The 13,469-nt window shown below is 38.8% G+C and overlaps 1 protein-coding gene across 9 annotated transcripts in view; it reads right to left on the reverse strand.

The window, feature by feature from the left end:
- CPLANE1 (ciliogenesis and planar polarity effector 1) overlaps positions 1–13,244 on the reverse strand; it is a 132,890-nt gene extending 119,646 nt beyond the window's left edge. For all 9 annotated transcript variants that reach the window (XM_036846416.1, XM_036846408.1, XM_036846411.1 and 6 more), the window contains exons 1-8: positions 12,985–13,244; positions 6,898–7,024; positions 5,733–5,868; positions 5,495–5,614; positions 4,865–5,097; positions 2,982–3,088; positions 1,367–1,523; positions 834–937 (exon numbers count right to left, since the gene is read on the reverse strand). In XM_036846416.1, coding sequence (XP_036702311.1) covers positions 834–937; positions 1,367–1,523; positions 2,982–3,088; positions 4,865–5,097; positions 5,495–5,614; positions 5,733–5,868; positions 6,898–6,978 — 938 coding nt within the window. In that variant the 5' untranslated portion in view covers positions 6,979–7,024; positions 12,985–13,244. The remainder of the gene's footprint in view (positions 1–833; positions 938–1,366; positions 1,524–2,981; positions 3,089–4,864; positions 5,098–5,494; positions 5,615–5,732; positions 5,869–6,897; positions 7,025–12,984) is intronic.
- Between the last annotated feature and the right edge of the window lie 225 nt (positions 13,245–13,469).

Below are 13,469 nucleotides of genomic sequence, written 5' to 3' on the forward strand. Positions count from 1 at the left end.
ACTGGTGTCCAAAACTAAGATCTACTGGTAGATTTGAAGGTCAATACCACGCCTGTCTTCTCTGCAGCCTGCCGGAGCTCCACTCAGTAGCAGACTCCCTCTTCCCAAAGCCATCTTAACTACTCCTTAACTATCTGATAATATTAATGTTTCTTTCATGGAGACAAAAAGTAGCTCCTCCTCATGTGAATGATGGACACCCTAAGTCAAACAGACCACTGAACTGAGGCTAGTAATACTTCTAGAAAGGAAATTTTGGGGAGAGAAAGAAAATAAAAAGGCAAGGCTGGATGAACCTGAAAACTTTGGAAATTCAGAGAGCAGCAGAGAAAACAATTCAGAATAGGAAATTAGGAGGATCCAAGAGGAAATTTTCCTACTCTATAATCCTTCATAGGTCCATGTGCCATCCAAAATCACCGCTTATGGTACTAACCACCCGTATGCAGAGAATGCTAACTTTGTTTAAAAAGCTAGAAACACCTCAGCCTGAGTATATAATGGTCTTCCCAACCCAGGTTTTTTCATTTCAGCCTCTCTAACTTAGCCCAGTATTTCTCTACCCAGTCATAATTCCACTCCTCCCAAGATAACATAGAAAGAAATAAAAGAGAAACAAAAATGTGTTCATGTATCTTCCACCCTTCCTTAAATTATTTAAGCCTTTCCTTATACAAAGCAATTTTTAGAATCTATCAAGCACAAATGCTGAAAGTTGCATCATCTATCTAAACATCTATTTAGATACCTACTGAATTATCAATGCCTTAAACTTATTAAACTACTAAAAAAGAAAATGAAAACACTATTTAGAAATACAAAAGAACCCTTACCTGATAAGTGTAGCTGGAACCACAGGATTCTTATTACTACATCCTTTAAGGCTACCACAGAGTGTAACAAAATTCAGTGTGTTTATAAATAATACCTGAGTTGCCTAGAAAGAGAAAAAAAAAGATAAAAAAACCATTAAAATTATTTTACTTATAATTCTGAAGACCTAGAGATCTATTATATCAATGGACTACCTAGTCTTTGCCAACTGGCAACCTATAACTTATACTGGCCACCTATAACTTTTCTCTCTTTTATACTACATTTTAAGAATATCAGTTACCACTTTGCCCTTCTTTCTTCCTTTTCCATTATCCTCTTTTCACCTCTGAAGGCCAAATTCTGAAAATTACGGCAGCTAATGTAAATAACTTTACCAATTTACAATGTCGAGGTGGATCAGAAAACACCAATTTAAAGAATATAAAGTAATATTAAGAAAAAAAACTATACTCTGGGGGAAAAAAATCTCAAAACTGAACTAAACTCTCTGTTTTACAGGTTACTTCCAAGACAGATTACATTTACTGACCTTTGGGTCTTTCTGATTAAGAGTTACTGCCAGGGTAATGCCATCTCTTGAAAATGCAGAAATTAGAGCTCCTCTTGACTTTACTGATTCACATTTAGGAATCAGACTGCACAGAAGGCAATCTTGTTGTGCCCACTGAACATGGTATGTCAATGATCTAAGTAGTGAAATAATTGAAAACAAAGTATAGTAACTTTTAAATTAATATATACTTCATTACAAAAAATTAAAGGGTCCAACTAAATTCGTACATGTGCACATATATTTGGGGTCTCGTAGCAACTGTTCACAAGTTTCATCCAGGGCACAAAAGAGTAATTGCTAGTTAAACAAGGTCCATATCAGAGTTTTGTTAATAATGGCATGTTCTGTAGCCAGCCCCAAACACATCTGCATCCACTAAAAGTTTAGATACACATATTTCTACATTATTACAAACATTTTTACAGGTATTAAATAGGTGAGAAGAGGGGATTTTTAGAATAGTGGCAATGTTCTATATTTGATATGAGGATGGTTACAGGCATATGTGTATTTATCGAAGTCCACGTAGTTGTACATTTAAGATTTGTTCACTTTACTTTATATAAATTACACCCAAGTAAAGTACTGCTAGCATAAAAAATAAAGAAAATAAACAGAAAAAAACAAAAAACCTCACTATTTTACTAAATCTTAGTCATTATATGCTTTTAATGCATTCTTTCTATTTCATTGGGCTTCTTAAAATAAATAAAATTACTTTTAATTGAAAAAATACTTGAGCATTTAAAAGGTACAGTAGTAAACTCAAGTTATTTCCTTTTCAAAATTCAATTGAATTGGAACTTCCCTGGTGGCACAGTGGTTAAGAATCCGCCTGCCAAAGCAGGGGACATGGGTTCGAGCCCTGGTCTAGGAAGGTCCCACGTGCCGCGGAGCAACTAAGCCTGTGCGCCACAACTACTGAGCCTGCACTCTAGAGCCTGTGAGCCACAACCACTGAAGTCCGCAGGCCTAGAGCCCATGCTCCACAACAAGAGAAGCTACTGCAATGAGAAACCCGTGCACCGCAACGAAGAGTAGCCCCTGCTCTCTGCAACTAGAGAAAGCCCGTGTGCAGCAACAAAGACCCAACACAGCCAAAAATAAACAAATAAATAAATAAATTTATTTTAAAAAAATTCAATTGAATTACTTTTCAAAGGAGTTATTTTTATAGTCTTAAGACAAGTAAGACCATAGTCTGTCTGCCTTACCTTTTATGTGTTCTTGATTCCAAGAAGGGAAACAAAATAAAAACAAGAAAAACTTTCTATAATAGACATTCAAAATGAAAAGTAAAGAAACAGAACATACTTACAGGAAGAAAGAATTTGTAAAGCCTCAGAAGCTGATATTCACATTTCACTTACTAATCTTATTGCGTATTTATGGGCCAAAAGATAACAATGTTTTAAAAGGGATAGAGAGACTTCCCTGGCGGTCCAGTGGTTAAGACTCCATGCTTCCAATGCAGGGGGCACAGGTTCAATCCCTGATAGGGGAACTAAGAACCCACATGCTGCATGGAGCGGCCAAAAAAAAAAAAAAAAAAACAGATAGAAAACAAGGAAGAAGGAAACATTTACCTCACCTTATAGATGTAAATACATTTTCATGCCACCGAATTGCTAGAAATGTTAACTTCAGGCATTCCCCGGAATAGAAAGTAAATGAACACAAGCAGCAGTCTCCAAATAACTGTAGATAAATTTAATATACTTTAGTATATAATTAATCTGAAAATAAATCAAGAGGACCTAGAGATTGCCATACTGAGTGAAGTCAGACAAAGAAAGAGAAATATCGTATGATATAGCTTATATGCGGAATCAAAAAAAAAAGAAAATGACACAAATGAACTTATTTACAAAACAGAAACAGACTCACAGACTTAGAGAACGAATTTATGGTTACCAGGGGGTAAGGGTGGGGATGAGGAATAGTTAGGAGGTTTGGCATTCACATGTACACACTGGTATGTTTAAAATAAATAACCAACAAGGAAAAAAAATAAAATAAACTAATTAAACTATAAATAAAATAAACTAATCCCTGAAAGAACAGCAAAAAAAAAAAACCAACCAAACAACAACAAAAAACCCCCACATATTTCTCATCACAAATAATATAAATGAAACATATCAAGAGCCTGCTCTTATTTTTATTCTTAACATGTAGCTTAACATTAAGCTAAAGACTAAGTAATTAATTTCTGAGCCACAGGCATATCTCAAATGGGAAATCAAGGTGCAGTTTACTCTCTCAAGAAAACACTGCCTTTACTCTGGCTATAACTGGAAATATTCTAATATATTTATTTTTCTCTTCTTTTACAGTTACATATTATTTATTTATTTTATTTATTTGGCTGTGTTGGGCCCTAGTTGTGGCATGCGGATCTTCATTGCAGCGTGCGGGCTTTTCTCTAGTTGTGGCTCGTGGACTCTAGAGAGCACAGGCTCAGTAATTGTGGCTCTCGGACTTAGTTGCCCTGCAGTATGTGGGACCAGGGATCGAACCCACGTCCCCTGCATTGGAAGGCGGATTCTTAGCCACTGGACCACCAGGGAAGTCTCTATAGTTACATTATTATTTAAATTAGGGCACTACCCATGGGGGTGGAGGAAAACAACAGAAGTTCAAAATGCAATTTCTAACAATAGTAGATTGGGTAATAAAATGTTGGTCCATACATACAAAGAGTACCATGCAGCTATTCTGAATGCTTTTAGTTAATGAACGTGTTATTTCCTGGGAATTAAATGGCTTACTTAATATCACTAATTCTAGCTTTTTTATAAATCCTTCCAACAAATTATTTATTTATTTATTTATTTATTATTGGAGTATAGTTTCTTTACACTGCTATGTCAGTTTCTGCTGTAGAGCAAAGTGAAACAGCCATATATATACATATATCCCCTCTTTTTTGGATTTCCTTCCCATTTAGGTCACAACAGAGCACCAAGTAGAGTTCCCTGTGCTATACAATAGGTTCTCATTAGTTATCATTTTATATTTAGAAGTGTATATATGTCAATCCCAATCTCCCAATTCATCCCACCACCCCCTTCCCCCTTGGTATCCATACGTTTGTTCTCTACATCTGTGTCTCTATTTCTGCTTTGTAAATAAGATCGTCTATACCATTTTTCTAGATTCCACATATATGCATTAAAATACGATATTTGTTTTTCTCTTTATTACAGAACTAGTTATACTCTAAAACTAGGGAAAAGTATAACTAGGAAGCTCTAAGTTCAAACCATTTTTAATAAACATCTCTTAAAATGTGACCAAGAAATATAAAAATACCTTTTCCGTGATAATTTCACCATTACTATGACAATTAATGATGACTGGAGATATATAGCTATGCCATTACACACTCTGCTCAACAGCTTCCCAGATGGTGTCTGTTCTTAGAGTCTGAGATCTCCACTTCTATAATACCCCGTCTGATTTGGATTTTACCTCATTTTTTATAAAAACAGCATGCACTACAGCTTCTTTATCTTCAGTGGAAGGCAAATGAACTGCTTCTTCGGGTATGATCTGGGACCATTGGCCCGCCAATGAAGGGCTTTTAGAAGATAAGATATTCTTGAATTCCAAATGTTCCCAAAGAAATATGCATCCAGAAGGAGTTATAAGCAGAACTCTTTTCCCATCGCCAGATACATACAAGTACAGTCTCAAAGAGCTTGCTAGAAAACAACAAAAAAAAGTAATTAAACCTCTGAAGTCTGAATTCCCACAAAAAAGTACAAATTTTATCTATTCTGACAATAAGGAACCTAAATGATGTTTCCATTCAGAATGTAAAACTAAGGCACTAGTAATAAACTAAAAGTACAAATTATAATAACATTTATCATGTACTCATATGTGATATTAGGAACCCACTGTTATCACAGATATGTTAGGCATGCCAGATTTTTCTTCTTCAAGATGAACCTAATTGTCACAAATAAACACCAAAAAAATACTTACAGATATAAGGAAAAATATATATATATACAGATATATATATTTACACAGAGATATATTTCTTTTCTCCTATATATCAAGTTAAACCAATTTAAACAAATAAAAAACTCCCACCTACTGCAGCTTTAATCATTTCTTTAGGCTTTTCAGTTGCTTGTATAGTTTTCAAACAATCTTGATCTTTGTTCCAGAGGAAAAGCTCCCCTGTAGCAAGTACCCCAGCCAGCCAGGCATCTGCTTCCAAAAAGGAAACACAATACTTATAATCTAACATTTCCCTTAATATTACTCCCAAAATTATTTTTAAAAATACAGTTAATCTAGCCTTCTGAAAATATCAGTACTACTTAACCATTACTGGACGTTGTTAGGACGGTAACATCCTTCAACAAAGGCTGAAGACTGGGAATTTTCTTCTTTGTCCTTCCTGATAGCAAATTAATTTCATTTATGAATTTATCATCCAAAAGAAAAACAGCTTCATTTTCCTAAGAGAAGAAACATGTGAGAGACTTAAGAGATGCCAGAAGTTAATTCAGCCTCTTACCTGAGTAAGTTATCCCAGAAAAGAAAACAAAGTGACATTTAAGAAAGATTGTATAGTTGTACTACACATCATAAAATGAACAATAAGGTTGATTCTGTAACCTGAAGATTTTGCATTCTATCTTAAAGTACCTCTTACTAGAATTATTAGGTAGGATGACCTAATAGTTGCACTGAGATTTCTTTGGAGTTTAAAATTATAGGAGTGTCTTCCAATTCTGCTAGCCTAAACTGAGTTACCTGCTGTTATCTCATCAATCTGAACAGTAGTATGGGTAAGTTTTAAATTATTTACTTAGATTAAAATAGACATGGCTTCTCATTTCTGAAGCAGTGTCATGCTGCTCCTAGACTTCAGTTTTAGAAAACATCGAGAAAATGATCTGAGCTTACTGGAAACCTTCCAGTTGGACACCACGCTGCTTCATCACTTGTGTGGGCATTCCAAGATTCACCAGGACACAAAACTCACCAAACATGTGCCTTTGCTCAAAAAGACCCTATAGCTGTTAGTTTGCAGAGTGAAAGCCATGCTCATCCTCAACAATTGCAGAGAGGTCTTCTGGCTGTGCAATCTCAAAAACCGGGACTTGCAGGGTGAAGAAATTATGTCCCAGCATTCCCAGGAGAGCACAGCAGATGAGAGTGAGGATGATACATCATCCCAGGTCTCCAAGAGCAAAGCAGCAGAGGACTGTGAAGAAGATTAAGCAAGTTTATGGAGAAAAGGAGCAAGAGAGTGATGAGAGTGGTGGCAACTCTGATTAGACCACAGAAAGACTGATGCTCCCTCCCCATCTCTGCCAGCCTGTTACCACACAAATACACAAAACCCTGTTCAGTGGGCAGGTGATCCTTCTACAGATGATATTGTATTTTTTGAAGGCCATAGAACATTCTTTGATCTTAGAGGCAAAGCACACAGTTAACACATATTAGAACTGATATTGTATGATTAAAGAAAAACCTACCTGTCCCAACCAGGAGACTCGTGGCCAGGGTTTTTTCTGCTTGATACTCGTTGAAGTCAAAACTTCTAATCTTATCTCCATGCTTGCTGAGATATCAATGACCAAATAAGTCAAAAGTCACAAGATGCTGTAAAAATCAAAACAAACAAAAAAATGATAATAGCCCGTAATACTTACTGAGGATCTTAATTTAGAATTTTCATAAAGTTTTAGTAGATTACTTTTTCATCAGCTCAAGTTAACTCTTTTTAAGGTAAGATGCTGACAATTTATTCAGTATCTCAACTTGAATAGTCAGACAAAATGTACTTGCTTTCAACAAGCTACTTCTCAGACTATGAAGATAAACATGAACTAGGAGAACATCTTGACAATATAGTTTCTATGTGATTTGATTTTCTCAGTGTAGCAGGTTGTGTTTTCCAAAGATGGCCACAAAAATACCTCCCATCCCATATGCTCTTCTTACACTATGACTTCAATACTCCTCTCATTGAGAGCTCTGGGCTATGCCTCATCCTTTGAATTTGGGTGGTTTTTGACTACTTTGACCAAGAGTAAAATGGAAGTGGTGCTATGCACTTCCCAAGGCTAGCTCATATAAGGCAATACAACTTTTACCTTACTCTATGGAATAATCACTCCTGAAGCCTTCAACCACCACATAAACAGTCAAACTGCCCTAAGTCACAGAGCTGTAAGAAAGTCCAAACTAGTTGACGTAAAAATGAAGCCCTGAGATAATATGAAGTAAAGATGCCCAGCAAGTCCCCATGCTGGTTGTGGGGATAGTTGTGGTAGAGGCCATGAACAGTTTGTCAGAGCCCTATTTGGGTGAGGGAAGCATAATCTTGGGTGAATGGTCCATTCTTGAGTGAATCTTGGGAGGACGTTCACGCAGTGGAAGAGCCTGGCACAGTGTATTGGAGCCAGGCACACTGAGGACACAGAAGCCATAATGAAAGGGATCCCATAGACCAAACTGAGGACAATTTGAGCATCAAAACAATTATATTAATGGATTTAAAATCCATGGAATAGGGACTTCCCTGGTGGTCCAGCGGGTAAGACTCCACGCTCCCAATGCAGGGGGCCCAGTTTCAGTCCCTGGTCAGGGAACTAGATCCCGCATGCGTGCCACAACTTAAGAGTTCGCATGCCACAACTAAAGATCCCGTGTGCCGCAACTAAGACCTGGCGCAGCCAAAATAATAAAAATAAATAAATATTTTAAAATAATAAATAAAAAATAAAATCCATGGAATAAAATAGGAAACCATGAATCCATATAATTATAAATTAGTAAATTAATAAATTGAACATTTGATGAAAAATGGTATATTTACATTGTTTCAAAATATCTCCCTATAAAATACTCATTAATTACAAAAGAGAAAAAGTAAGTTTACAATGAAGAAACCAGGCAGATTCCATTTTGTCTAGTGATCAAAATGAAAATTATCAGAATGGGACAAATGGAAATCACGTGCCACCTAATAGTTAAAATGAGAAAAACATCTCTGTGACATATGTACAAAGGAACACAACCTGAATCTAATCACAAGGAAATATCAGGCAAACCCAAACTGAGGGACATTTTACAAAATAACTGATCTGTAACCTTCAACAGTTTCAAGTTTATGAAAGTTTTAAAAAGATTGAGGAACTTGTTCCAAACGGGAAACCTGACAACTAAATGCAGTCAGTAATTGTAAATTTTATCCTTTCACTATAAAGGACAATATGGGACAATTGGAAAAACCTGAATAGGACGAAAAACTGAGGACTAGATGGTTGTAATAGATGAATGTTAATTTTCTGATTTTGATGGTTGTCTTGCAGTTATGTAGGTGAATGTCCTTGTCTGTAGAAAGTAGATACTAAAACATTCAGGGGTAAGAGAACATCAGTTGTCACTCTCAAATGGTTCATGAAAAAAAGTTCTTTGTACTCTATTTGCAATTTTCGTATAAGTTTGTGCCTGTTCCAAATTGAGTCTTTTTAAAATTTTTAATATTGTGAAATCTTGAACAATGATGGCATTTGGTCATTGGCCTGGATTGTATTTAATCACAGCCTTATTCCTTTTTTTTTTTTTTTTTTTTACTTTTATTAAATTTTTTTTTGTGGCATTTATTCCCGGGCCGTAAGTTTTTGTTTCTTCAGTTTCTTCTGGGATATCTTTTTCTTCTGTGCAACCTCCTCTTCTGGTTTAGGAACAATCTGTTCTTTTTCAGTAAGGATCATCTCAATGTGGCAGGAAGAGCTCATGTATGGGTTGATCCAACTATGAGCTCTGTAAATCCTGTGCCACATCTTGGGGGCTTTGTTCACCTGGATGTGCTCAATGACCAGAGAATCTACATCTAAGCCCTTAAGTTCAGCATTTTTGAGCATCTGCAGTAAAAATTCAACACTCTTTTTGGGTCACCAACCCTGCATCCAGCCCCACTGTTTGGCCTGGGCACACCTACCAACTCCACCACTGTAACAACGGAATGGCACACATTGCTTCTTTAAAGTAACATCCTTCAGACGCTTGGTGGGTTTTCGGATATGCATACCCTTAATGGCCTGGGCAGTTTCCTGAGTGTTCTTAAAGTGAACACAAAGATTTGAACCTCTTGATTTGCATGATTTTGTGGGGTTTTCTGGGTCAAGTGAATAGCGAACCATTTTTAGAGGTCACTTCAGACCACTTATACCCTTATTCTTTCTTTTTTTAAAAAAATTCTATCTTCCTAATTCTATTTAGTTTATGAAGTCCAAAAAAACTGAATTTATTTGGTATTATTAATGCCATCTTTAATAATAGCTGAATTTTTTAAAATAAAATAAGCTTTAAATGAAAGACTATTCAAATACAGCACAGAATGACCTATTAAGATGCTAACCATCCTTATATTTTATACTGTAACGTTATGTTTTTCAATTCCTCAGAACCGTAATATTCCAGATGACTACTTCCTTAGACACTTTATTTTTAAATAATTTATTTTAAATAAATAATTTCAAATATTTATTTTTAAATTTTTAAATATAAATATTAAAATTATAAATTAAATAAATTCTTTAAAAGGCGCTAACCAAATGCAAGAGGAATAATGGCATTAGAAAAGCATCATTTACAACTCCCAATGAAATAACAGATCTAGTCAATAGTATCAGTGGCTGCTAAAACTATTAGGTGAAAGTAGATGGGGAACTCTATAACAAGTGGACTGACATGCCCTAAACCCACTAATGAATCTTTTTTTTTAACATCTTTATTGGAGTATAACTGTTTTACAATGGTGTGTTAGTTTCTGCTTTATAACAAAGTGAATCAGCTATACATATACATATATCCCCAAATCTCCTCCATCTTGCGTCTCCCTCCCACCCTCCCTATCCCACCCCTCTAGGTGGTCACAAAGCATCGAGCTGATCTCCCTGTACTATGCGGCTGCCACTAATCAATCTTAAAATTACTAACAGTGAGACAAATAGACATTATATTCCCTGTGATATGATGCTTTGTGGACAGGAAGTACACACAACCACCTATGAAATATTCTTACAAAGACAGAAAATTAAAAACTGAACCTGAATCTGTGTCTGAATCAAACTACCAGCTGACAAGAAATAAAGAGAATGAAGGAACATATTAAACACACCAGGAGAATAAAATCAACCAAATTCAGAATGTAAGAAACTCTATAGGATAAATGATGTATACGTATGTGTATGGAGAAAAGGAGATATATATATATATATACACACACACACACACACACATATATATATATATAAAAAGAGAGGCTCAGTAGCTGTGGTGCACGGGCTTAGTTGCTCCGCGGCATGTGGGATCTTACCGGACCAGGAATCGAACCTGTGTCCCCTGCATTGGCAGGAGGATTCTTAACCACTGCGCCATCCGGGAAGTCCTCTGTATAGTTTTGAGTTTGGGAATTATGTTAATTAAAAGAAGAATAGGGGGGAACTAAAACTTAATACAAAGAGAAATAAATAAAATAAAATTTAAAAACCACACTGAAGAGAAAAAGGATTAATTCAAGCAACTTTTACGACAGTATTTTGACTATATACTCTCAAACTAAAAATAAAAAGAACTACAAACAAACCTCAAATTCTTTTTAGTAGGTTTATTTTTTTCCTAGGGGTGTGAGTATAGAAATTATGAAGCGATTTTCTGTGTATTGTAGGATTGAGCAAATCAGCGCGCAATTGACCTTGAACAACTCCAGGGTTAGGGGCACTGATCCTCTGTGCAGTTGAAAATCCAAGTATAATTTATAGTCAGCCCTCTGTACCTGCAGTTCCTTTGTACCCAAGGATTCAACCAACTGTGGATCTTGTAGTACTGTAGTATTTACTATTGAAAAAAATCCAAGTATAAGTGGACCCACACAGTTCAAACCTGTGTTGTTCAAGGGTCAACAATATACTGACGAGAGCTAGCATCTTCATTGTGGAAGAAAGGGGAAACAATTATAGAACAGGGAAAGGTAAGGAAGAGCCCTAAGGGGCTGGATTAGAATTGGAGGTACAGTATAAAAATCATGATTTCTAGCTCTGTCCTCTAAAAGGGCCTAGAAGCAACAACACCCCAGTAACCATGAGCAAAGTTAACACCCAGATCTCGGTTTCTAAATACCATTCTTCAGTAGGAGGAACCAGAGCTCCTAGGAAAACCCGGTGATTTCAGGGCTGGGGTAGGAAAGGAACCAGAAGAACCTGGAACATCTTGTTGTTTCAAAGTGAGGAAGCAGACACAATGGGGCGGGGAGGGGGGGGACGGATGTCTAAAAGAAAGAGGAATGAGATTGGTGGTGTGTGGTAATTCTATTATTTTTTTTTTTAGAACCTCACCTCTCCCAGATATGAGAGATTCTGTCTATACTTAAGTATTTATGCCAGGGATTTGCTTTAAAATACTCCCTTTACATCCTTATTAGTTTGTCAATTAAAATGTAAAGGATAGGGACTTCCCTGGCGGTTCAGTGGTTAAGACTTGGTGCTTCCACTGTAAGGGGCACGGGTTCCATCCCTGCTCACGGAACTAAGATCCCCCATGCCAGGAGGCCAAAAAAAAAAAAAAAAAAAGGAAAGGATAAAAAGATAGCTAATAATTTCAAGATGTAAAGACAGAGCCCAGTAGAATTTGATGATGGATGGTCTTCTATCTTTTACAACTCTGAAAATCACCTGTTATATAGCAAAGGTTATTTCTGCCTCATACCGAAATGGCACTCAAAACAATAATGCTACGTACGGATGGATACTAATAAACATCACGAAACAAGTCAAATTAGTTAATGGAAGAAAGAGATAAAAGTAAGCTCGATCATACTCACAAAATATGTGAGGAGGAGAAACATGTTAAGTCTACCCCCCCCCAAAGTACCTTTACTTAAAACACATTGGCGAAAGCAGTTTCAAGAGAATCCAATTGACACGTACACACTGCTATATTTAAAATGGATAACCAGCAAGGACCTACTGTATAGCTCAGGGAACTCTGCTCAATAAAAAAAAAAGAGAGAGAGAATAATCCAAGTTGTTCTGTGGTTTCCACCACAGACGAGTCTAAGAAATCGCGTCCATTCCTCCGTGCTCAATTTATCACCCACTAAGGTCAAACATAGGAGCTTCCCCACTTCGCACAGGTCATCCCCAGGGGACCCCTCTGAGATTCCCTACCCGACCCTGCGGGGCAGCGCCGCCCTCTGCCCCGAGAGGTGCCACCGCGGTGCCCACCCGGGACAGGGCGGGAGCTGGAGGACCCCGGTGCGGGGCCGAGGTCTGGCCCGAAACGGACGTCGTTCCCAGCCATCCGGAGGGCGACCCGGGCCCTTCGGAGCCGCCGAGCCTCCGTCAGGCTGAGGGTGCGGCGGCCGGAGGACGACTCCGGGGAAGCTGGGGGACGAGGGGGCTGGGTGCGGCGGGGGATGGCGGGGCTGGGGAGGTCGCGGGCGCGCAAGACTCGAGGGGGTGAGGGGGACGGAGGAGCCCAAGGACCCCGCGGGCCGGACAGCCTGGGGAGGAGGCTGGGGCCGTGAGGGGCAGGAATCTGCGGACAGTTACCTCCGCCAAGGTCCGGCCCGTCCGGGGAGGGGGAAGCGCGGGGAGGCAGAAGGCGAAGCCGGCAGCGCGGCGCAGAGACCAGACAGTGACTGCCGAGGGCCCAGCCGCCGGCGCAGACGCGAGCCTGCGCCCAGGCGACGGCGGAGGTGGGGGGAGGGGACGCGAGAGAGCGCCGCCAGTGCGCCTGCCCCGAGCCGGCCGGGAGCGCGGGCGGGAAGCTGGACGTGCTCCTCCCTCCTCTTCTCCTCTTGGTCTCCTCGGGTTTCCCCCCGCCCCTTCCTCTCAGCGGTCCCGCGTCCCCTCCGCTCGGCCGCTCCTCTTCCCGTTCCCGGTCTCCTCCTCAGCTTCCGCGGGTCCTTCTGTGTTCACCTTCCCCGTGCGTTCCTCGGACACACGCCTTTGCGTGCCCAGGCGATGCGCGGCGCTCTACAGGAAACCGTTTAGTAACCGACTAAGATGTAAATCACGGGATGTTAGCACCCCAG

This window comes from Balaenoptera musculus, chromosome 3 (assembly GCF_009873245.2).
Source record: "Balaenoptera musculus isolate JJ_BM4_2016_0621 chromosome 3, mBalMus1.pri.v3, whole genome shotgun sequence".
NCBI lineage: Eukaryota > Metazoa > Chordata > Mammalia > Artiodactyla > Balaenopteridae > Balaenoptera > Balaenoptera musculus.